Raw genomic sequence first — 25,064 nt, 5'->3', positions numbered from 1 at the left:
AAATATTCTTCTTCATTAAGGGATGAATTTCACATCCACAATTAGGATATGTCTCTTTTTCTTTACTCTACAACTCAACTCGTGCTCTAATTTAGATCAATAAGATTAACGTGACCTCCAAGTCAAATCTGACTGTCTCTAAATCCGAACCAAATATCACTGATCACATTATATCCGATTTGCATTGAACATGCTTTATAGCAAACTAACCATACATAATTAAAAAAAAATCACAGCTGCTCAATAATCTCACAATGTTACTATATACATATGATACATGCCAACAACAGCAGAAACCAACATCACCCCATAACATTCCCTCAATTTGAATGAAGGAACAAAATGCTGTCAAGTTAAACATGGAAAAATAGTGCCTTTTACAACAAATCATTATTCTGGTTTCAGATGTACCATGTATAATGCTTTTTCAAAACACCTTTTCCATGTAAAACTTAGAAAAACATACTTACAACATGTGTGCATGTGGATATTTTTCCCATAAGAGTGTAGCATCTGTTGCGAATTTTTCCTGTAAAGCAATTTTTTTTGAAAGAAAGTGAATAAAATTTAAAGTTATTTAGTATAAATTATAGAATCAATGGAAAAAAATTATACTTACCCCTGTCAATATGCTTCCTCCCCATATAAAAGAAAACAAATAGAAGAATGCGAGCTGGCCAGACTCATTAAATTTACTGTGCTTGGTTTTGGACAAATGCAGTCGTCTGTTTATTTTCTGAAAGAAGTGATAGGGAAAGAACTTGAGATACATGTTCTATACACTCAAGTTAAAAAATGTCAAGCACCTCCTCTGAATGCAAGTTCAAAATAACATGATGCTCCATACTAGAGCTAAAAATAAAATGAAAGGCATGTTCAGAGTATTTGTTCCTCCTTTATTTCAAATGACATAATTGGGCAATGCATTTTCAGCAGACCAACTACAGAATCAAACAATTAATGTAGCATCAGCCCGTTACATCCATACTAATTTAATTTAAGTACAATCCAACCAGTCCTATTCCCCTGCCGAACTCAATGCTACTATAGAATCTGCTTCCATTACTATCCTTGGCAGTACAGAGATTCCAGTCATTCACTGTGAAATCCTCATGCCAATAAACATATGCTGATGCATTTGGTACACAAACAAGCAACTAGCAGTAACTTAGGGGAAAATTAAATGCAGATGCTGGAAATGTAAATCAAAAACAGAATGCTGCAAGTACTGCAAGGGGCGGCATTGTGGCACTGATGTCTGTACGTTCTCCCCGTTTTTGCGTGGCTTTTCTCAGGTTCGTCCGAGAAACGGAGTCGTTCCTCGACAAGTCCTACAAGTAAGATTGTTACACCTAAGGTACTGGAAGAGATAAGGTGGGAGACAGTAAGAAAAGGAGGGAAGCATGGAATGCCAACGTCCCCGGGTGTTGTATCTCTCGTGAACAGGTTCATCCACTTAGAAGCTGTCGGGACAGAAGACGTTTTTACACTGAGCGGCGGACTGGCTTGCGATGCGAATAGGGCTGTTGAGCCAAAACCAAAAAGGCCTAAGTCAGGCAACGCCATTGTAGTGGGAGACTCCATTGTGAGAGGTACGGACAGGGGTTTCTGCGGCAACAGACGGGATTCGAGGAAGGTGTGCTGCCTTCCTGGTGCCAGGATCCAGGATGTCATGGACAGAGTGCAGAAAATCCTCAAGGGCGAAGGTGAACAGCCGGAAGTGGTAGTGCATGTCGGCACAAATGATGTCGGAAAGAAAGGGATGAATATTCTGCAGCGTGACTTTAGAGAGCTCGGAAAAATGCTGAAAAGCAGGACCTCCAGGGTTGTTATCTCCGGTTTGCTTCCAGTTCCTCGTGCTGGCGAGAGCAGGAACAGGGAGATACGGGACCTGAACGTGTGGCTGAGGAACTGGTGCACGGGGCAGGGATTTAGATTCTTAGATCACTGGGATCTGTTTTGGGGTAAGGGGGAACTGTACAAAAGGGACGGATTGCATCTTAACAGGTGGGGGACCAGCATTCTGGCAGGCAGGTTTGCCACTGCTACACGGGTGGTTTTAAACTGAATAAGGGGGGTGGGGTGTCGAATGGGATAGTTGAGGATGGAGTTAAAGGGAAAGGGTTTCTTAAATGTGTGAGCGTAGAGACAGAGGGGTGTAAAATGAGGGTAGAAGCAATAGGTAGCAAGGTGAAATAGTGTGGCAGGCAGACAAATCCAGGGCAAAAATCAAAAAGGGCCACTTTTCAACATAATAGTATAAGGGGTAAGAGTGTTGTAAAAACAAGCCTGAAGGCTTTGTGTCTCAATGCAAGGAGCATTCGTAATAAGGTGGATGAGTTGAATGTGCAGATAGCTATTAATGACTATGATATAGTTGGGATCACGGACATGGCTCCAGGGTAACCAAGGCTGGGAGCTGAACATCCAGGGATATTCAATATTCAGGAGGGATAGACAGAAAGGGAAAGGAGGTGGGGTAGCGTTGCTGGTTAGAGAGCAGATTAACGCAATAGAAAGGAAGGACATTAGCTTGGAGGATGTGGAATCGATATGGGTAGAGCTGCGAAACACTAAGGGGCAGAAAACTCTAGTGGGAGTTGTGTACAGGCCACTTAACAGTAGTAGTGGAGTTGGGGATGGCAACTAACAGGAAATTAGAAATGCTTGCAACAAAGGTAAAACAGTTATAATGGGTGACTTCAATCTACATATAGATTGGGTGAATCAAATTGGCAAGGGTGCTGAAGAAGAGGATTTCTTGGAATGTATGCGGGATAGGTTTCTAAACCAACATGTAGAGGAACCAACGAGAGAGCAGGCTATTCTAGATTGGGTATTGAGTAATGAGGAAGGGTTAGTTAGCAGTCTTGTTGTGCGTGGCCCCTTGGGCAAGAGTGACCATAATATGGTTGAGTTCTCCATTAGGATGGAGAGTGACATTGTTAAGTCAGAAATAAGGGTCCTGAACTTAAAGAAAGGTAACTTTGAGGGTATGAGATGTGAATTGGCCAAGATAGACTGGCAATTGATTCTTAATGGGTTGACGGTGGATATGCAATGGAAGGCATTTAAAGACTGCATGGATGAACTACAACAATTGTTCATCCCAGTTTGGCAAATAAATAAATCAGGGAAGGTAGTGCATCCGTGGATAAGAAGGGAAATCAGGGATAGTATCAAAACAAAAGACGAAGCGTACAAATTAGCCAGAAAAAGCAGCCTATCAGAGGACTGGGTGAATGAGTCCAGCAGAGGAGGACAAAGGGCTTAATTAGGAAAGGGAAAATAGATTATGAAAGAAAACTGGCAGGGAACATAAAAACTGACTGCAAAACCTTTTATAGATATGTGAAGAGAAAAAGATTAGTTAAAACAAATGTAGGTCCCTTGCAGTCAGAAACAGGTGAATTGATCATGGGGAACAAGGACATGGCAGACCAATTGAATAACTACTTTGGTTCTGTCTTCACTAAGGAAGACATAAATAATCTGCCGGAAATAGCAGGGGACCGGGGGTCAAATGAGATGGAGGAACTGAGTGAAATCCAGGTTAGCCGGGAAGTGGTGTTAGGTAAATTGAATGGATTAAAGGCCGATAAATCCCCAGGGCGAGATAGGCTGCATCCCAGAGTACTTAAGAAAGTAGCCCCAGAAATAGTGGATGCAATAGTGATAATTTTTCAAAACTCTTTAGATTCTTGAGTAGTTCCTGAGGATTGGAGGGTAGCTTATGTAACCCCACTTTTTTAAAAAGGGAGGGAGAGAGAAAAGGGGGAATTACAGATCAGTTAGCCTAACGTCGGTAGTGGGGAAACTGCTAGAATCACTTATTAAAGATGGGATAGCAGCACATTGTGGTGAAATCATTGGACAAAGTCAGCATGGATTTATGAAAGGTAAATCATGTCTGACGAATCTTATAGAATTTTTCGAGGATGGAACTATTAGAGTGGATAAGGGAGAACCAGTGGATGTGTTATATCTGGACTTTCAGAAGGCTTTCGACAAGGTCCCACATAAGAGATTAGTATACAAACTTAAAGCACACGGTATTGGGGGTTCAGTATAGATGTGGATAGAGAACTGGCTGGCAGACAGGAAGCAAAGAGTAGGAGTAAACGGGTCCTTTTCACAATGGCAGGCAGTGACTAGTGGGGTACCGCAAAGCTTGGTGCTGGGACCCCAGCTATTTACGATATATATTAATGATTTGGACGAGGGAATTGAATGCAACATCTCCAAGTTTGCGGATGACACGAAGCTGGGGGGCAATGTTAGCTGTGAGGAGGATGCTAGGAGGCTGCAAGGTGACTTGGACAGGCTGGGTGAGTGGGCAAATGCATGGCAGATGCAATATAATGTGGATAAATGTGAGGTTATCCACTTTGGTGGCAAAAACAGGAAAGTAGACTATTATCTAAATGGTGGCCGATTAGGAAAGGGGGAGATGCAACGAGACCTGGGTGTCATGGTACACCAGTCATTAAAAGTAGGCATGCAGGTGCAGCAGGCAGTGAAGAAGGCGAATGGTATGTTAGCATTCATAGCAAAAGGATTTGAGTATAGGAGCAGGGAGGTTCTACTGCAGTTGTACAGGGTCTTGGTGAGACCACACCTGGAGTATTGCGTACAGTTTTGGTCTCCTAATCTGAGGAAAGACATTCTTGCCATAGAGGGAGTACAGAGAAGGTTCACCTGACTGATTCCTGGGATGTCAGGACTTTCATATGAAGAAAGACTGGATAGACTCGGTTTGTACTCGCTAGAATTTAGAAGATTGAGGGGGGATCTTATAGAAACTTACAAAATTCTTAAGGGGTTGGACAGGCTAGATGCAGGAAGATTGTTCCGATGTTGGGGAAGTCCAGAACACGGGGTCACAGTTTAAGGATAAGGGGGAAATCTTTTAGGACCGAGATGAGGAAAACATTTTTCACACAGAGAGTGGTGAATCTCTGGAATTCTCTGCCACAGAAGGTAGTTGAGGCCAGTTCGTTGGCTGTATTTAAGAGGGAGTTAGATGTGGCCCTTGTGGCTAAAGGGATCAGGGGGTATGGAGAGAAGGCAGGTACAGGATACCAAGTTGGATGATCAGCCATGATCATATTGAATAGCGGTGCAGGCTCGAAGGGCCGAATGGCCTACTCCTTCACCTATTTTCTATGTTTCTATGTTTCTCCAAGATCTTCGGTTCCCCCCCACACTCCAAAGACGTATAGGCATGTAGGTAAATTGGCTTGGTAAATGTAAAAAATGTGCCTAGTGTGTGTAGGATTGTGTTAGTGTGCGGAGATCGCTGGTCGGCGCGGGCCCGGTGGGCCAAAGGGTCTGTTTCCGCGCTGTATCTCTAAGCTAAATTAAACTACTCAGCAGGTAAAACTGCATCTGAGAAGGAAACGGCACTGGTGCTTCAGGGTAAGTGTTTCACCTCCATTTCCTGCACTGATTGTCTCAGCCTCTGCACCCCTGTCCTTCTGAGATTCCTTTTGTATTCAATTCACCAGCCTCCACCTTTGCTCATTATCCATCATTTCCAACATTTTCAAAGGAATTCTATCACCAGCAACATATCCCCCCTGCACTGCCTTTGCAGCATTTTGAAAGGTCTAATCCTTCTACAAATCCTTTATTTATTCTTTCACCTCCACCAACCAATTCCTCTGCTCATGCAGGCACCTCTAATGTTTCTGAATCCACAATCCAGGGATCTACACAGACCTTTCAGGTGAAGCAGCAATTCAACTTGAAACCTTGAAACTTCCTCCACTTTAAGGCTCTGCATTCGATGTTCACTATGTGATCTCTTCTACTTTGGAGAAACCAACTGCAGATTGAGTGACAATTTTGCAGAACACTTCCATTCAATATTCAAAGGCACTTCAACATTTCCAGCAGCCTAGCACTTGAATTTTCTATTCCATTCCAGTTCTGACCTCTTCCTTCAGCTCTCTCCACTGCTCCAAAGCACAATAACCATATAACAATTACAGCACAGAAACAGGCCATCTCGGCCCTACAAGTCCGTGCCGAACAACTTTTTTCCCTTAGTCCCACCTGCCTGCACTCATACCATAACCCTCCATTCCCTTCTCATCCATATGCCTATCCAATTTATTTTTAAATGATACCAACGAACCTGCCTCCACCACTTCCACTGGAAGCTCATTCCACACCGCTACCACTCTCTAAGTAAAGAAGTTCCCCCTCATGTTACCCCTAAACTTCTGTCCCTTAATTCTGAAGTCATGTCCTCTTGTTTGAATCTTCCCTATTCTCAAAGGGAAAAGCGGATCCACATCAACTCTGTCTATCCCTCTCATCATTTTAAAGACCTCTATCAAGTCCCCCTTTAACCTTCTGCGCTCCAGAGAATAAAGACCTAACTTAATCAACCTTTCTCTGTAACTTAGTTGTTGAAACCCAGGCAACATTCTGGTAAATCTCCTCTGTACTCTCTCTATTTTGTTGACATCCTTCCTATAATTGGGCGACCAAAATTGTACACCATACTCCAGATTTGGTCTCACCAATGCCTTGTATAATTTTAACATTACATCCCAGCTTCTATACTTAATGCTCTGATTTATAAAGGCTAGCATACCAAAAGCTTTCTTTACCACCCTATCTATATGAGATTCCAACCTTCAAGGAACTATGCACGGTTATTCCCAGATCCCTTTGTTCAACTGTATTCTTCAATTCCCTACAATTTACCATGTACGTCCTATTTTGATTTGTCCTGCCAAGGTGTAGCACCTCACATTTATCAGCATTAAACTCCATCTGCCATCTTTCAGCCCATTCTTCCAAATGGCCTAAATCACTCTGTAGACTTTGGAAATCCTCTTCATTATCCACAACACCCCCTATCTTGGTATCATCTGCATACTTACTAATCCAATTTACCACACCTTCATCCAGATCATTGATGTACATGACAAACAACAAAGGACCCAACACCGATCCCCGAGGCACCCCACTAGTCACCTGCCTCCAACCCGACAAACAACCATCCACCATTACCCTCTGGCTTCTCCCATTCAGCCACTGTTGAATCCATCTTGCTACTCCTGCATTTATACCCAACAGTTGAACCTTCTTAACCAACCTTCCATGAGGAACCTTGTCAAAGGCCTTACTAAAGTCCATATAGACAACATCCACTGCTTTACCCTAGTCAATTTCCCTAGTAACCTCTTCAAAAAATTCAAGAAGATTAGTCAAACATGACCTTCCAGGCACAAATCCATGCTGACTGTTCCTAATCAGACCCTGTTTATCCAGATGCTTATATATATTATCTTGAAGTATCTTTTCCATTAATTTGCCCACCACTGAAGTCAAACTAACAGGCCTATAATTGCTAGGTTTACTCTTAGAACCCTTTTTAAACAATGGAACAAAATGCGCAGTATGCCAATCCTCGGGGACTATTCCCATTTCTAATGACATTTGAAATATTTCTGTCATAGCCCTGGCTATTTCTACACTAACGTCCCTCAATGTCCTAGGGAATATCCTGTCAGGACCTGGAGACTTATCCACTTTTATATTTTTCAAAAGTGTCAGTACTTCTTTTACTTTGAAACTCATAGTATCCATAGCTACTCTACTAGTTTCCATCACCTCACATAATTCAATATCCTTCTCCTTGGTGAACACCGACAAAAATAAATTGTTCAATATCTCCCCCATCTCTTTTGGCTCTGCAGATAGCTGTCCACTCTGTCTCTCCAATGGACCAATTTTATCCCTCGTTATCCTTTTGCTATTAATATAACTGTAGAAACCCTTTGGATTTACTTTCACCTTACTTGCCAAAGCAACCTCATGTCTTCTTTTAGCTTTTCTGCTTGAATGAAAGCTTGAGAAACAGTATCACATCTTCAATCTGGACTCAATATCACATTGAACAGTCCCCCGTCACCTCAACTCATCATATATAGATAGTGCCTGTATTTTCAATTCATTTTTATTTCCCATATTCTGTCTTCAATTGATGTCTTTTTTAAATAATTGTCACCTTGACAACAATTACTATACTATACACTGAACAATAAACTGATAGCCTTGAAATGTTATACCCATTTCATGTACGGGAACTTCAACCCAGCCAACCTCTAGAGTGCTACCAAAATACTACTAACGTATCTCCTGTCCTCAACTACTGATACTCAACCAAAGATTCAGTATCCAACTGAAATGAATAAGCAACTGCTGTTACAGGCTATTAGAAAGTGTGTAAAGGACTGCATGCCAATGTAGTCGATCCAAGTGTTCCCCAACCCATGGGAATACCATGAGATCCAATCCCTAATTGAGTTTAAGACTGAGTTTTTCAACCGAGGGCTCCAAACCTGTTTAGGAAATCTAGGTATGACATTTGCAAGGCCATCAGTGATGCCAAGAGTCAATAATAGACCAAGCTAGAGTTGCCAGACTAACCACACATGTAGTTGTCAACTGTGGCAAGGCTTGCATGCTATAAGGGACTACAAAGTATTCTCAGCCAAATTATTTCAAAGTTTGTAGATGTACTGTACTAGGTCAGTTTTTAAACAATGATGAAACAGAGAGAGCCGGCGTAGTAGCAAGAAATTGCAGTTGTGTATACAGCCCAGTCCATTGTGCCCACCTGCACCCACCCACCACCCCTTCTGCCAACACTTCATTCTGCTTAGAAAAAAGCCACGGATTCAAAAGCCACTCACAACCCAGTCACTCTCTCTTCTGCCCTCTCCCATCAGACAGAAGATGCAAAAACTTGGTATGTACCACCAGATTCAAGGACAGTTTCTTCCCAGGATAAATTCCTAATCTCCCAATGTTGTGGTGGCCCATGCACTTATCTTCCCTATACATTCTCTGTAGTTGTAACACTATATTCTATTTCCTTTTCTCTCTTGTGCTGTCTTGAAGAACTTATATACCTATTCATGATTTGCCTGAATAACACACAGAACAACATTTCTCACTGCATCTCAATACACACAAATAATAAACCAATATCACATTTAATGTGCACACCATTATGAATATTCTCTGTTATCGCTCCAACCCTCACATGAATAGTTTTCTCACTTTTCAGTTCCAAAATATCATCTCCATTTATTTCTCCATGGATACTGCTTAACTTGCTCTGTGCTTCCAACAATTTTTGCTTTGGCCGAGTATTTCTATTTGCCCCGAAAATGTAGCGCAACAGCATTTCTCAGAACATTATCAAACACGATTCAGTCCTGTGTGAGCCCAGGAATTACCAAGAAATATCCATGTAGATTATGAATTATCAAAGGGAAAGGGCTAAGGAAGATGTAGAATTTTGGGAAAGCCTTTTCTAAACCTGGCAGCGCTCGGCTAGGTCACCAATGATGAAGCAATTAAATTCAATTGTGGTCAAAGAGTCTGAATGGAGGAAATAGATATGAAAGTTGGTTCTTCTAGAAACAGAGAGGGAGGAGATCGATGCAAATTGAAAATACATTTATTTTTAAATTGGGCTCGCATAATTGAGAACTATTAGAACTTTTAACAGAAACTTAACAGAACTTTTTCAATTTGGAAGTAGGCCACAGAATTCTGTGTGACTTTATTGAAGACTTAGAAAGAGTGCAGGTTCTGTAGGCATTTTATTTTATGTAATTCATGCTCCTGCAGCAAACGGGCAGAGCAGTTATACCAAGCTGTGATGCAACCTGAAAGGATGGTTTATATGGTACATTTATAGAAATTGTTAAGAATCATCGGAGATCTTCCAAATTTCCCGAGCCTTCTGAGGATGTCGGTGTGCTTCCTTACCTATAGCGTCAATGCATTGGTTTATTTTCATCACGTGCACCAAGGTACAGTGAATAGCTGTTTTAAATGCTATCCAGTCAAATCTGATAATACTGTACTTAAACACAATCAAGCTAAACTCAAGTACAATAGGTAGAGCAAATATTCTCAGCATTAGAGCGCAATGAGGTTGGACCAGGAGGAATCGGTGATATTTGTGATCCTATTAGTTGAACATTTAAAAAAAAAAGTATTAATCTATGATAAAAGGAAGCAATTGAACAGCATCTAACCACAGTAAAAGTTAATTGCAATCAATTTATCAGGACAGTTTAAGATTCAATGACATTCTTGACAGGATTAACAGAATCAACAGCTGACAATTGCAGAACTTTGCAAAATTTCCTACATTTTCCTACAAATTTCCCCCTCTTTTTGCTTCACTTCAAATTATTCGATATATGACAATGCCAAGTTATTTTTTGCCTTGGCATCTTTCCATCCCAATATCAGATCAGATGAACTTCGCTTTCATCTTCACGATTCTCATTTAACCCAATCACTCCTCCCTTTCCATTCTTTCTACCCTTGCAAGTTAGTCGAATGACATTGACTGTTTCAATTTTTCTACTTTGTGCATTTGCTATACCCAGTGTTTGACCTTGTCCATTCCATTCTTGTCAACATCATTAATTCCACAGATGAGGCTGGCATTTTAGTTGCTTGGAGAACTAATCTTCACTTTAGAATATCTGACTGCCAAGAATGACACCATTGCTTGCCTTTGAGGGGCATGGCACAACAGCCAAACCAAGACTCCCATTGAAAAGTTAAGCAAAACCTCTCCAGTGTCTAAACTCAGTTCTTCCAATGCCACACGACCTAACTCCTTCCCAAGATCTCCCCAGGAGTTTTGAGGGATTATCCCTCTAGAACACAGAGTTATTATTCAAAACCAAAGGTGCTTTTGCCTTCCCACAGCACCATCCAGGGAAATCCCACATTCAAGCCAGAATACTTGGGCACTCCTAAACCTTTAGAATCTTTTTATTAACAGGCATTTTTTGTTTAACCTTTCAATCGTGTAGATTAATGTCAGCAAGAAAGAAAATAGCACAGAAAAGAACATACTGAGTATTGAACACATCCATGTTTTCAAAGATTAAGATGAAGATTTCAAAATGGATGAATTAGCTTTTATTAGATTTCACAATGGAAGGATCTTATCTGATTGAAGAATGGGTTCAACCAATTCTCTTCAGCAACTGGAAAATAACCCCCATATTAAAGTTCCATATCTTTCTGTGATTAATTTGATCTAATCAGCAATTAAGAAAGACAGTATCTCAAGAAAGTCAATGATCATGGCACACTGCACATTGACTGCACCAGCAGCTAACCAAATGCTAGAATTCATGCCAAAATTCAAGCTAAATTCTTGCAGCAGAAAGGACATTAAAAATACTTGTCCAACAGATAAACCATGCATTGGGGAAGAAAAGAAAACGAACAATGAACACGCCTGGCATTGGTCCACTCAACGAGGAGGCAGCTATATGTCAACAAGATCTTGGCTACCTACTGCAGGTATAGGAGAAGACTATTTTCCACACCCACTTTCTCCATCTTATTTTGAAGTTCATGACACTGAGGTTCTTCAGGAAGGTGTTGTCATGTCTAATTAACTTTGGTCATATATTTACACTTTCAGTGGCTTGATCACCTACATTGGATGGAAGATGGGTGTATTCCAAGGAATCTTTTTGCATGAAGAGCTTGCAGATGCTTCAAAGTTGCGGAGCCAACCTAGCCTCAGGTTTAAAGATGTTTGCAAGAGGGACTTGAAAACTTTTAACATCAATATCGCAAGATAGGATGTGGGGAGCCAGAGGCTGAAGAGAGGTGACTAAGAGAAAGAAAAGAGAACAGAACAGAGGAAAGCAAATCAGGCTTCAAACGTTAATAGTGTGCAGGTTTTAGCACCTGGCCTTCTGATTCATACCTGCAACAAATATTTGTTCTTAAAGATTTGTACTCTTTACCTACTCATTAATTTGCAGTGTGGCACTAACGGAACTGTTTTACTGCTTACCACATCTGGAATCCATATTACTAACTGCTGTAACTTTGGAAAATAACTACTTGAACATTGCATCAGGATTTATGGTAATGCTACTTTGACAAATGCAGTAAATGTGAGATAGACAAATACAGACAGATACATTATATTTGAGTCACTGATATCAACTCAAAACTTGAATCAAATATACAAAGAGCCAAAAAGAAAATACAGCTAAGGTTTTCACTTACATCCAAAATATATTCTTGTATCACAGCATGTAGAATGATAGCTATCAACATATAAAAGAAAATGGTGGCCAAGTCTTTAAACCCGTACGCATAGTAGTTTATAGAATCATTTCGCTCATCTGTAAAGGAAGAAAATAAAATGTTCAGCACATAAAATAAATGTACATTGTAATCTAACATTGCTGGCCACTACAGTCAACACTAATGAGTGTCTCTCTTATGTTGCATTGTATTTCTGTGCAACATGGTCCAGGTTTACTATTTGTACCTGGGAAAATCCAAAATTTGTTCCCATGAAGGCAAGTTCTTATTTAGCTCCAAGTTGCAATTAAAGGAACTAAATATTTTGCATTTGTCACATCTTTCAAAAATCAAGGAAACCCCTATCATTCTTGACAGCCAGTTAAATACTTAAAGCATTGTAACTAATGGAAATGCAACAGCTAATATGTGCAAAGCAAAATCCCACAAACATTATGATCATAGAAGATGATAATCTGCTTTTATAAAGACAGCATAGCAGTAAAATATGATTCAAGGGAAGGTCAGTAGTAGGAAAATTCAAGTGGTTTACATAATAGAAAACGTTGAAAGGAACAGAACTGAGTAGTCAGCATGGATTCAAAAGAGAAAAGTATATTTGACTACTCTACTGTTGTTTGAGGATTAGACTAATTGAATAGACTGGAGAGAACCAGTGGATGTGACTATTTTTGATTTTCACAAGGCTTTATAATAAAGTCCCACATTTGAGATTAGGGGTAATATACTGATGTTGATTGAGAATTGAGAACTCTGACAGAAAACAAAAGTGGGTATAAACAGATTTTCACAGGTTGGTTGGCTGTGATTAGTTGGTTCCAGATTCAGTTAGGGAGACAAAATGTACCATGTCAGAAAACTGCATAGTAATGAAACTCCTTTCCGAGTTTGACTCCTTTTCAAGGAGAGGTCATTTCATCAATCACATTTTTGCTAAATCTGAGTGACAGCAATCAAAATAAATGTAGACTGATAATGATTTTGTGTTACGGGGTTAATCAGGAATTTCATATTTAGGATAGACACAAAAAGCTGGAGTAATTCAGCGGGACAGGCAGCATCTCTAGAGAGAAGGAATGGGTGACGTTTTAGGTCAAGACCCTTCTTCAGACTGGTTAGGGATAAAGATGAGGTGTTCCATACCAGGACATCCGAGATGTCTTCATACCTCAGGAAACAGGGGTTCCCTTCTCTGATCATAGATGAGGCCCTCACTCGTGTCTCCTCGGTACCCCGCAGCTTTGCCCTTGCTCCCCCTCTACCTAGTCGCAACAGAGAGAGTCCCCCTGGTCCTTACCTTCCACCCCATCAGCCGTCGCATACAACACAATCGTCCAAAATTTCTGCCATCTCCAACGGGATCCCATCACAAGCCACAATTTCCAATCTCCACCCCTTTCCGCCTTCTGCAGAGACCGTTCCCTCCACAACTCCCTGGTTAGCTCATCCCTTTCCACCCAAACCACCCCCTCCCCAGGTACCTTCCCCTGCAGAAGATGCAACACCCCTCCCAATACCTCCTCCCTCGACTGTTCAAGGACCCTGAGTCCTTTCAGGTTACTCAGAGGTTCACTTGCACCTCCTCCAACCTCATCCACTGATCCGTTGTTCAAGATGTGGACTCGTACATCGGCGAGACCAAATGTAGACTGGGCGATCGTTTCGCGGAACACCTTCGCTCAGCCCGCCTGAACCTACCTGATCTCCCGGGATGTCAGACACTTTAATTCCCCTTTCCATTCCTACACAGACTTTTCTGTTCTATGTCTCCTCCATTGTCAGAGTGATGCTAAATGCAAATTGGAGGAACAGCATCTCGTATTTCTCTTGGGCAGCTTACAGCCCAGTGGTATGAATATTGATTTATCTCACTTCAGGTAGCCCCAGCATTCCCTCTCTCTCTTGCTATCCCTCCCCCACCCAAGTTGCACTAGCTTCTCATTTTCATCTGACAAACAGCTAACATCGTTACTTTTTTTGCACATCTTTTATTCATTGTTCTTTATCTCTCCACATCATCGCCTATATCTCGTTTCCCTTATCCCTAATCAGTCTGAAGAAGGGTCTCGACCCGAAACTTCACCCATCCCTTCTCTCCAGAGATGCTGCCTGTCCTGCTGAGTTACTCCAGCTTTTTGTGTCTATCTTCGGTTTAAACCAGCATAGAAACATAGAAAATAGGTGCAGGAGTAGGCCATTCGGCCCTTCGAGCCTGTACCGCCATTCAATATGATCATGGCTGATCATCCAACTCAGTTGACGGTGGGGGCGCTGCAATGGCGGCAGCCCTGTCAGCAGCGCATTAGTTTTTTCAACTTTTTTTTTTTTATAGTACGATTTAAAGTATGTTTTTAATGGTTCTTTGTGTGTTTTGTGTGGGGGGTGGTGTGGGGGAAACCGTTTTGGCCGCCTCCTCCATGGAGAGGCAACTTTTTCCAGGTCGTGGAGCGGGTGAGCCCTCGCTGGGGCTCGCTGGAGGGGAGCGCTCCGTTTCGCTGGCCCGGGGCAGCCGGCAGCCTGAAGCCACGGTCTGCACAGTTCCAGCTGGCGTGGCGTCCGCAGCCCGGGATCCCTCGTGGGGGACCCGGGGGAAGAAGAAGCCATCACTGCCGGCTCGCGGCCAACTTCTACCGCGGGCGCGGTAGCGACTTACCATCAGAGGGATGCTTCGACCGCCGGCCCTGCGGTCTGCGGTGCTTCTGGCTGCGGCGCGGCGGGAACTTTAAACTTTAAATCTTCAACCGCTGGCCTGCGGCCTACATCAACTTAAAGCCGCAGTCTCCGGTGGGGAAGAACCGACTCTGAACTTACCTGGACTTGTACCTTGTCCTTTTACCATCGGGACGCCCGCAGCAACGGCTGCGGAGGGTTTGGATCCCGACCACGGGGGAAAATGGAGGTGGACTGGCCAAATTGTGTACCTTCCACCACAGTGATGAATGCTGTGGTGGATGTTTATGGGAAATTTTTATTGTGTTTTGTGTGTGTTCTTTATAATTGTACCGCTGCTGACATATTCATTTCACTTGCACTTATGTGCAATGTGACGAATAAATCGTATTGTATATTGTATTGTATTGTATCCTGTACCTGCCTTCTCTCCATACCCCCTGATCCCTTTAGCCACAAGGGCCACATCCAACTCCCTCTTAAATATAGCCAATGAACTGGCCTCAACTACCTTCTGTGGCAGAGAATTCCACAGATTCACCACTCTCTGTGTGAAAAATGTTTTCCTCATCTCAGTCCTAAAAGATTTCCCCCTTATCCTTAAACTGTGACCCCTTGTTCTGGACTTCCCCAACATCGGGAACAATCTTCCTGCATCTAGCCTGTCCAACCCCTTAAGAATTTTGTAAGTTTCTATAAGATCCCCCCTCAATCTTCTAAATCGCTTCTGCAGTTCCTTCCTACATATTTCATATTTAGGTATCAATTTTGAGAATCGTTATAGGTTGAGTGTTAAGTAGGTCAAGACCACTTTACCAATGCAAGGGTATATAAAGGTATATAATATAATGAACAATAGTTAAAAACATGTTTTTTTATTATTAATGTGTCACTATAACAAAATGCTTATGACTACTTGGTATTTGGGGAACTGAATTCTTAAGTAACAAGGCAATATCTTTGAGTAAGAAGGAATTGCAGATGCTGGTTTAAACCAAAGATAGACATAAAGAGCTGGAGAAACTCAGTGGGACAGGCAGCATCTCCGGAGAGAAGGAATTGGTGACGTTTCAGGTCTGAAAAAAAGTGTCTTGACCCAAAACGTCATCCAAGGCAATATCTTTGTTCCACATCTACTTCAACTTAAGCAATGTGTTTTGTTTCACACTACACTAGTCCAGTTCTCTGCCAACTCATGCTCCCAAGTAATGGCATTACCCACTAAAAAGCTCATCCGACTCACACTATTTAATAGATCCATTCCGAGTCACAAGCCAGAATGTCTTCAAGCTCCACAACTAATACAAACATTTCCTTGGTCAATTTTTCCAATCCTTTTTACAAATATTATTCTGAACAAAAGCTTTGAAAAAAGTAATCACAAGAATGTCAACAATTATACCGAATGCATCAATAAACGACAGCAAATAAAAACATGTCAAAATAGCATTGCTGTCACATACTTAACAGCTTGTCAATGTTGTTGACATTTTGTTGTTAAATGTTTGTAACATTTTAAAATCACGTTTAATGTTTTTCTAGCCTGTTTATTTGGCCACATTTAATTAAGTTGTTCCTTTCTTGATCAACTTCCAATGCAGATCTTCCCAACTTTGATCTCACTGTTTCATATGCTGTAGCATGCCAAATAAAAATAATTCAAGGAAGCATGTAAATTGAATTTCCAATGTACTAATATTGGAAAGCTGATGCTTTTTTTTAAAGAAAGGAGTTGCTGATCAGAGTAACTTGCACTTAAATCATAAATTTGGCTCTCTTCCTCCGAGATACAAAGCGTTCTTCACGTTGTTTATTTTGGCTTATTATCTCAGGGAACATCTTGTTTTCAAACGCTCTCAAGCTTATTAACTGACCTCCCAATCAAATAAATGTGGTACACTTCTGTGAACTCACCTGTAGATGAATGCAACATTCTTTTCATAAGCAATTATAGCTCTTGGCTTCAAAAGCAATACTGATCTTGGTGAATTACATTACTTAATTTGGCTTAAAGTGAACATGTCACAGTATATTCATATGATAAAAGCCCTGTGAAGCCTAAACAATATCCAAATTGAGAAATCCTAAACCTTTGCTTCAGATTTTTTTAATAGTTACTGGCTAATATTTGTGAAATGTGGTTTCTAATAAAAAATTAAAATATCACTTGAAGGGATAAAAGAAACAATTCAGATAGAGTTACATCAATAATTTAAAGAGTCCAAGAGTCCCAACAAAAGCTTTTCAAAGAAAAATCAATACGAGAAATGAAATCGGATGTAAAGGCCAAGAACCTTCTCCCAAACGCACAGATCTCAGGGGGAAAAATGTATAGGTATTGCATTGCCATGTTAACAAATGCTTACCAAAAATGTATAATTGTAAAGAAAATCATTTAAGAACATAAATAGGTATAGTTCTCATTGCCATGCTCTCCCTCCTACAATATCCAGGCATGAATGCAACCTCAAGAATGGCAGACTGGCAGAATAGGCTGATGCATCAATTTGCGAACAGCCACTTACTTTACTGCTTAGAGTTTACCATTCAATCATAATTTATAAAACAATTTCCTCCAGTTGGCATTATTAATTCAATAGTCACTGCTTATTACTTGGTCACAGTGTAATTTCTGGCTATTTGACCGCATATGAAATGCAGCCCATCATGGACGTCAAATACATAGATTTGCTGCGAAGAGTAACGATTCCTCAAAGATATCCAATACACCATTTCCTGCCCCAAAATTAAATATCCAACAGCTTTGTCTTACCTATATCTGTGTACGTCACATTGTACTGTACGGTTATAAACATGATGGCAAATTTGGCCGTGACCTGCAGAAAAACAAAATGAGACTTTTATTTTTCATGTCTTTGAATCAAACAGAAACATTATGGAAATACAACTAAATATGTTTTCTTATTTATCAGTTTCTATTTTGTGTCCCAATAAAATCACATGAGTTTCTTGGAATTGAATGTACACGTAAAGGAGCCTCTTCAAACAAGAGCCCATTTAGTAGATAGCTGAATTATCAAAATGTTAGGAATAATGGAGTCCAAATAATTCATCATCCTCAGTCTGAAAAAGGGTCTCGACCCGAAACGTCGCCTATTCCTTCGCTCCATAGATGCTGCCTCACCCGCTGAGTTTCTCCAGCTTTGTCTACCCATTATTTAATAGACGTTTGTTTTGGAGATTTTTATGAAATGGGTGAAAGTGATAGAAATAGTAATCTCTTTCAAGTGTCAGCAACACAAATGAGAGAAACAAACATTCAGAATTATCTATATTTAAAAGAATATCCCATATGGTTATATCCCAATCCTTCTCTTTGGTCATTTTCCCATTCTCCTTTGTGTTAAACTATTAATAGTATATTACAGTGATCCAGCCTTGACTTTCTCACCTTTCTACACATCTGCATCAAGAAGAAATTATGGTGGGGCTGATGCAGATTATTTTCCCAATAATCAAGTTACAATCTGAAATTACCATCAGTTCACAGAACTGTTTTCTAAATAAAAAAAGAAACAAGGAGCTACAGATGATGGTTTAGTTATAGTTTCATGAATCAGAGCTGCCAACTCTCACGCATTGAGCGTGAGAATCACGCATTTCGCCAAATTCTCACGCTCTCACGCTGATCCCAAATGTCTCACGCTCTGTCGTTGCATGAGCTGTGGGTGTTGGAGAGCCGGGGCTGAGGGAGAGATAGAAGCAGAAGCAGCGGTGGGGACAGATGCGGACGGGAAACCGAGGCTGGCGAGTTGCCGGCTGCAGCTCCGGCCATGGAGCAGCCTCAGTGCAAGAGTCCCGGGTCGTTGGAGGCATCGGAAGCGTTGCGCCGCTGCCGTGAGAGTCTCTGTGCCAAATTTGCCCAGGTGACCGGCATGGATCAGGCTGCGGCTCGGTGCATCCTGGAGGACAACCAGTAGCTGCTGGAAGTAAGTACCAAGCACTGGGTAAAAACAGTGGAAGATAGTGGCCTTCAAATGGGGGTGGTTGGAGAAAGCATCCTGCTTGTCTGCTAGATGTTCACTTACTGTAACTGCAGGAAAAATGTTTCCGATGTTGGAGGAGTTCAGAACCAGGGGTCACAGTTTAAGAATAAAGGGTAGGCTGGTTAGGACTGAGATGAGGACAAACTTTCTTCATGCAGAGAGTTGTGAATCTGTGGAATTCTCTGCCACAGAAGGCAGTGGAGGCCAATTCACTGGATGTTTTCAAGAGAGTTACATTTAGCTCTTGGGGATAGCAAAATCAAGGCGTATGGGGAAAAAAAACCAGGTACTGACTTTAGATGAACAGCCATGGTCATAGTGCTGGATCGAAGGGCCGAATGGCCTATTCCTGCACCTATTTTCTATGTTTCTCTGCTGGAGTATATGGCAATAAAACTCGACCACTTGATTTTGAAGCATTCAAGTATGGTGGAGGTATAATGTAGTCCTAGAGTGATACAGTGAAAACAGGCCCTTCGGCGCAACTTGCCCACACCTGCCAACATGTCCCAGCTACACTACCTGCTTTTGGTCCATATCCCTCCAAACCTGTCCTATCCATGTATCAGTCTAACTTTCTTAAATGTTGGGATATTTTCCCAAGTAAAGATTCAAAACAAATCCTCATCCAGCATTGTCTATGATTAGGTTCAGAAACGGGGGCCGTGGTAATAAAGCACTGGATTTTCTACTAGAGACAATTGCTACAAATACTAATGTTTCAGTTATCTCAATATATGTCGAGCATCAAAGATGGGACCTTCCTGATTTACAGAAAATACTGATCTGCAAGTCAACAGGGTAAATTCCATGTACATACAGACAATGGTTAAAAAAATAAATAAAAAAAAGTATTCCTGAAGAGCAAGCCAATAAAGAATTAGAGGAGGGAAAAGTTAAAAAAGTCTGCAAACTACTTGTAGAGCAGAGGGATCTAGGAGCTCACGTACACAGCTGGTTGAGAGTGACACCACAGGTAGACAAGGTGGTCAAGAGGCTTTTGATATATTAGCCTGCATCAGTCAGAGAATTGAGTAAAGAAGTTGGGAGGTCATTTTGCAGTTATATAAGACATTGGTAAGGCCGCATTTAGAGTATTTTAGTACTATAGCAATGTTTAAGAAACGTTTGGACAGGTACATGGATAGGATAGGTTTAGAGGGATTGGGTCACATTCAGGCAGGTGGAACTAGTGTAGATTGGACATGTTGGTCTGTGTGGGCAAGTTGGGCCGAGTGGCTATTTCCACACTCACCCTATAACTAAAAACTGTAAATGTCACAAATTACGCACAGTTTTGGTCTCCTAATTTGAGGAAGGACATTCTTGCTTTTGAGGGAGTGCAGCGTAGGTTCACCAGGGTAATTCCCAGGGTGGTGGGACTGACACATGATGAAAAAATGGGTTGACTGGTCTTGTATTCACTGGAATTTAGAAGTACGAGTGGGAATCTTATAGAAACATAAAATTCTTAAGAGATTGGACAGGCGAGATGTAGGAAAAATATTCCAGAAGTTGGAGGAGTCTAGAACCAGGGGTCACAGTTTAAGAATAAGGGGCAGTCCTTTTAGGACTGAGACGAGGACAAACATTTTCACCCAGAGTTGCAAATCTGTGGTATTCTCTGCCACAGAAGGCAGTGGAGGCCAATTCACTGAATGGTTTAAAGAGAGAATTAGATTTAGCTCTTAGGGCTAACGGAATCAAGAGATATGGGGGAAAAAAACAGGAACGGGGTACTGATTTTGGTTGATCTACCATGATCATATTGAATGGCGGTGCTGGCTCAAAGGGCCGAATTTTCTATGTTTCTATGTGAAATGAAAAGCAGTTAAAGTTGGCAATGCATGTCATGCAACAATTCACAATAGAACTTAAGTTTCTATTCTTAATAATGATTTCAGACTAGATACTTAAATTGATCATAACTTGAGACATTTGCTTCTCACCCTTCTATTATCTCCAAACTAGATAACTTCACATATACATACAGGCAAAGTTATGTGAATTAACATATGGGTAAACGGCATGATGTTACATCCTCCACCAAGCCACCACTACGTAAATCTTAAAGGAAGTTCAGCTAATTTGTCACCAAATTACTTGAATAATTAAGTAACTTCAGTGAGGAAATATTCCCATAATTGCACACTGTCCCCAACTAGGGCATGTTATTGATACAAGTTCTCCATCATCATTAAATGAAGCCAAATGTTTGCATTGCTTCAGCAAGTTTCAAATGTTTATGGATGAGTCATGCATGGAGGTTGAAATTTTGAAGTCTCCCATCTTTATAATTTGGTGTGACAAATGCTTCCACAAATAACCCACTTCAACACAAATCATAAGTTGCTCCAGAGACAAATGAAGAGAAAATAGGAAAAAAAACACAAATGATATGAAACAACTTCTACTTAGGTTTGTGTAGGAAGGAACTGCAGATGCTGCTTTAAACCGAAGATAGGCGACACCAAAGCTGAAGTAACTCAGCGGAACAGAAAGCATCTCTGGTAAGAAGGAATGGGTGACGTTTCGGTTCGAGACCCTTCTTAAGACTCGACACGAAACGTCACCCATTCCTTCTCTCCAGAGATGCAGCCTGTCCCACTGAGTTACTTCAGCTTTATGTATCTATCTTCTACTTAAGCTTGAACTGTTTACAAAAACTTCCTAATAGAATCACATCTCTTGTGCCAAAATGTGCTTCTTGATTTCATTCTTGAATTGCTAAGAATATGGAATCTTTGGAATTCCAGCTGGAGGAAACATCTCCGCTATATTGTATCTATAAATGTCCTTTATTTTAAACACCTCAGGTTACCCTGCTACCATCACATTAAAAACAACTGATTTATGTAACTCGACCGCAATTTAAAATGTTAAACAGTTCTTGCCAATCTGCACTAGTCCCTTTCCAAAAAAAAGTACATCTTCTTCCAAATACTGTGCCCAAAACTAAAAGCAATATTGCAGATGAGATTCAGTGCACTCAGCTTTCTTCTCTTTATAATGAACGGTCAACATTTCATTCGCCTTTTCCAATATTTTACTTGTCAAATGGAGCAATCTGGATCTAAACATTTGTTACTAGATATCGCCAACATCCATGATGGTAAATGACAGGGATAACTTCTGCAATGTTCTACTCCAAGGTCGGGAATACAAAGGACACTGCCACTCTGTTTAGCTTACTTAACCTAGCATTAGTTACAGTGCCCTCCATAATGTTTGAGGCAAAGACCCATCATTTATTTATTTGCCTCTGTACTCCACAATTTGAGATTTGTAATGGAAAAAAATCACATGTGGTTAAAGAGCACTTTATCAGATTTTAATAAAGGCCATTTTTATACATTTTGGTTTCACCATGTAGAAATTATAGTAGTGTTTATGCATAGTCCCCCCATTTCAGGGCAACATGATGTTTGGGACACAGCAAAGTCATGTAAATGAAAGTAGTCATGTTTAGTATTTTGTTGCATATCCTTTGCATGCAATGATTGCTTGAAGTCTGCGATTCATGAACATCACCAGTTGCTGGGTGTCTTCTCTGGTGATGCTCTGCCAGGTCTGTATTGCAGCCATCTTTAGCTTATGCTTGCTTTGGGGGCTACTGTAGTCCCCTACAGTTTTCTCTTCAGCAGTGATTGACTTGGCCACTCAGGAATTTACCATTTTTTAAGCTTTGATAAACTCCTTTGTTGCTTTTAGCAGTATGTTTGGAATTAATGTCTTGCTGCAGAATGAAGCACCAGCCAATGAATTTTGAGGCATTTGGTTGAACTTGAGCAGATAGGATGTGTCTATACACTTCAGAATTCATTATGCTACTACCATCACCAGTACCATCAGCAGCCATACATGTCCACCACCGTGTTTCACAGATGGGGTGGTATGCTTTGGATCTTGGGCAGTTCCTTCTCTCCTCCATACTTTGCTCTTGCCATCACTCTGATATATGGTAATCTTAGTCTCATCTGTCCACAAGACCTTTTTCCAGATCTGTGATTGCTCTTTTAAGTACTTATTGGCAAACTGTAATCTGGCCATCCTATTTGCTAACCAGTGGTTTGCATTTTGCAGTGTAGCCTCTGTACTTCTGTTCATGAAGTCTTCTGTGGATAGTGGTCATTGACAAATCTAAACCAGACTCCTGAAGTGTGTTTCTGATCTGTCGGACAGGTGTTTGGGGAATTTTCTTTATTATAGAGAGAATTCTTCTATCAGCTGTGGAGGTCTTCCTTGGCCTGCCAGTCCCAATGGCTTCTTTGGCTTTCATTGGCACAACTTTGGTCCTCATGTTGATAACCAGCAATAAAAGTCTCCAAACGTGATGGAAAGACTGGAGGAAAGATTAAGTGCTGAGAGCTCTCTTATACCTGCATTAAGGATGCAATTAAACACACCTGAGCAATTGTAAAGCTATGAAGCCATGTGTCCCAAACATTATGGTGCCCCGAAATGGGGGGGGGGGCTATGTATAAATACAGCTGTAATTTCTACATGGTGAAACCAAAATGTGTAAAAATTGCCTTTATTAGAATCTGACAATGTGCACTTTAACCACATGTGATTTATTTTTCCTATTACAAATCTCAAATTGTGGAGTTCAGATGCAAATAAATAAATGAGAGGTCTGTCCCAAACATTATGGAGGGCACTGTATATCCAAGACCATCTAAACACAAAATTGCACAAAGCATACTTAAATTGAATTGTTCAATTCATTTGCAATACAAAACTGCAACGTGGAGTCTCAGAAACTGTAGAATGTCGTCAAATAAAGAAATTAAAATGCTGTAGCTTACATTAATTAGAAATGGCAAAACATTTTCTATGACAATAGGTTTAAGGTTGCTTAAGCAACTGAAACAGCAATTTTGCTAGAACCTTGCATCAACTGGGAGCTGTGATGCGACATGATCTGATAATTGAAAAGAACAGTGAATAAAAGGAAGGTACACAAAAATGCTGGAGAAACTCAGCGGGTGCAGCAGCATCTATGGAGCGAAGGAAATAGGTAACGTTTCGGGCCGAAACCCTTCTTCAGACTGATAGGGGGTGGCAGGGAGAAGGAAGGAAAAATAAAAGAGAGGAGGAGGAGCCTGCGAGCTGGGGGATGGGAGGAGACAGCTCGAGGGCTAAGGAAGGGGAGGAGACAGCCAGGGCTAACAAAATTGGGAGAATTCAATGTTCATGCCCTTCGGATGCAGGCTCCCCAAGCGGAATACGAGGTGCTGTTCCTCCAATTTCCAGTGTTGCTCACTCTGGCAATAAAAGGAACCAAGTAACAAAATTACCAATCCTCAAGGAGATTGCTTCTGTCTACATTTAACAAATACCAAAGTTTAGCTTACTGGTGTAGATTACGATGTCGGAAAGAAGGGGATGAATATTCTGCAGCGTGACTTTAGAGAGCTCGGAAAAATGTTGAAAAGCAGGACCTCCAGGGTTGTTATATCTGGTTTGCTTCCAGTTCCCCGTGCTGGCGAGAGCAGGAACAGGGAGATACGGGACCTGAACGTGTGGCTGAGGAACTGGTGCACGGGGCAGGGATTTAGATTCTTAGATCACTGGGATCTGTTTTGGGGTAAGGGGGAACTGTACAAAAGGGACGGATTGCATCTTAACAGGTGTGGGACCAGCATTCTGGCAGGCAGGTTTGCCACTGCTACACGGGTGGCTTTAAACTGAATAAGGGGGGTGGGGTGTTGAATGGGACAGTGGAGGATGGAGTTAAAGGGAAAGGGTTTCTTAAATGTGTGAGCGTAGAGACCGAAGGGTGTACAATGAGGGTAGAAGAAATAGGTAGCAAGGTGAAAAGTAAAAGTGGCAGGCAGACAAAACCAGGGCAAAAATCAAAAAGGGCCACTTTTCAACATAATTGTATAAGGGGTAAGAGTGTTGTAAAAACAAGCCTGAAGGCTTTGTGTCTGAATGCAAGGAGCATTCGGGATAAGGTGGATGAGTTGAATGTGCAGATAGCTATTAATGACTATGATATAGTTGGGATCACGGAGACATGGCTCCAGGGTGACCAAGGCTAGGAGCTGAACATCCAGGGATATTCAATATTCAGGAGGGATAGACAGAAAGGAAAAGGAGGTGGGGTACCGTTACTGATTAGAGAGGGGATTAATGCAATGGAAAGGAAGGACATTAGTTTGGAGGATGTGGAATCGGTATGGGTAGAGCTGCGAAAACACTAAGGGGCAGAAAACGCTGGTGGGTGTTGTGTACAGGCCACCTAACAGT

General features: G+C 41.3%; 1 protein-coding gene across 2 annotated transcripts in view; it reads right to left on the bottom strand.

Annotated features, from left to right (window-relative positions):
• The window catches only part of LOC129707260 (translocating chain-associated membrane protein 1-like 1), a 63,162-nt gene that overhangs the window by 17,932 nt on the left and 20,166 nt on the right, over positions 1-25,064 (bottom strand). For both annotated transcript variants that reach the window (XM_055652166.1, XM_055652167.1), the window contains 4 exons: positions 17,576-17,639; positions 12,091-12,209; positions 620-736; positions 471-529 (listed from right to left, as the gene is read on the bottom strand). In XM_055652166.1, coding sequence (XP_055508141.1) covers positions 471-529; positions 620-736; positions 12,091-12,209; positions 17,576-17,639 — 359 coding nt within the window. The remainder of the gene's footprint in view (positions 1-470; positions 530-619; positions 737-12,090; positions 12,210-17,575; positions 17,640-25,064) is intronic.

The sequence above is a fragment of the Leucoraja erinacea genome, chromosome 21 (genome assembly GCF_028641065.1).
Source record: "Leucoraja erinacea ecotype New England chromosome 21, Leri_hhj_1, whole genome shotgun sequence".
In the NCBI taxonomy this organism is placed as follows: Eukaryota; Metazoa; Chordata; class Chondrichthyes; order Rajiformes; family Rajidae; genus Leucoraja; species Leucoraja erinaceus.
Note: the sequence above shows the minus strand (reverse complement) of the source record. Positions and strands in the feature narration are given on the sequence as shown.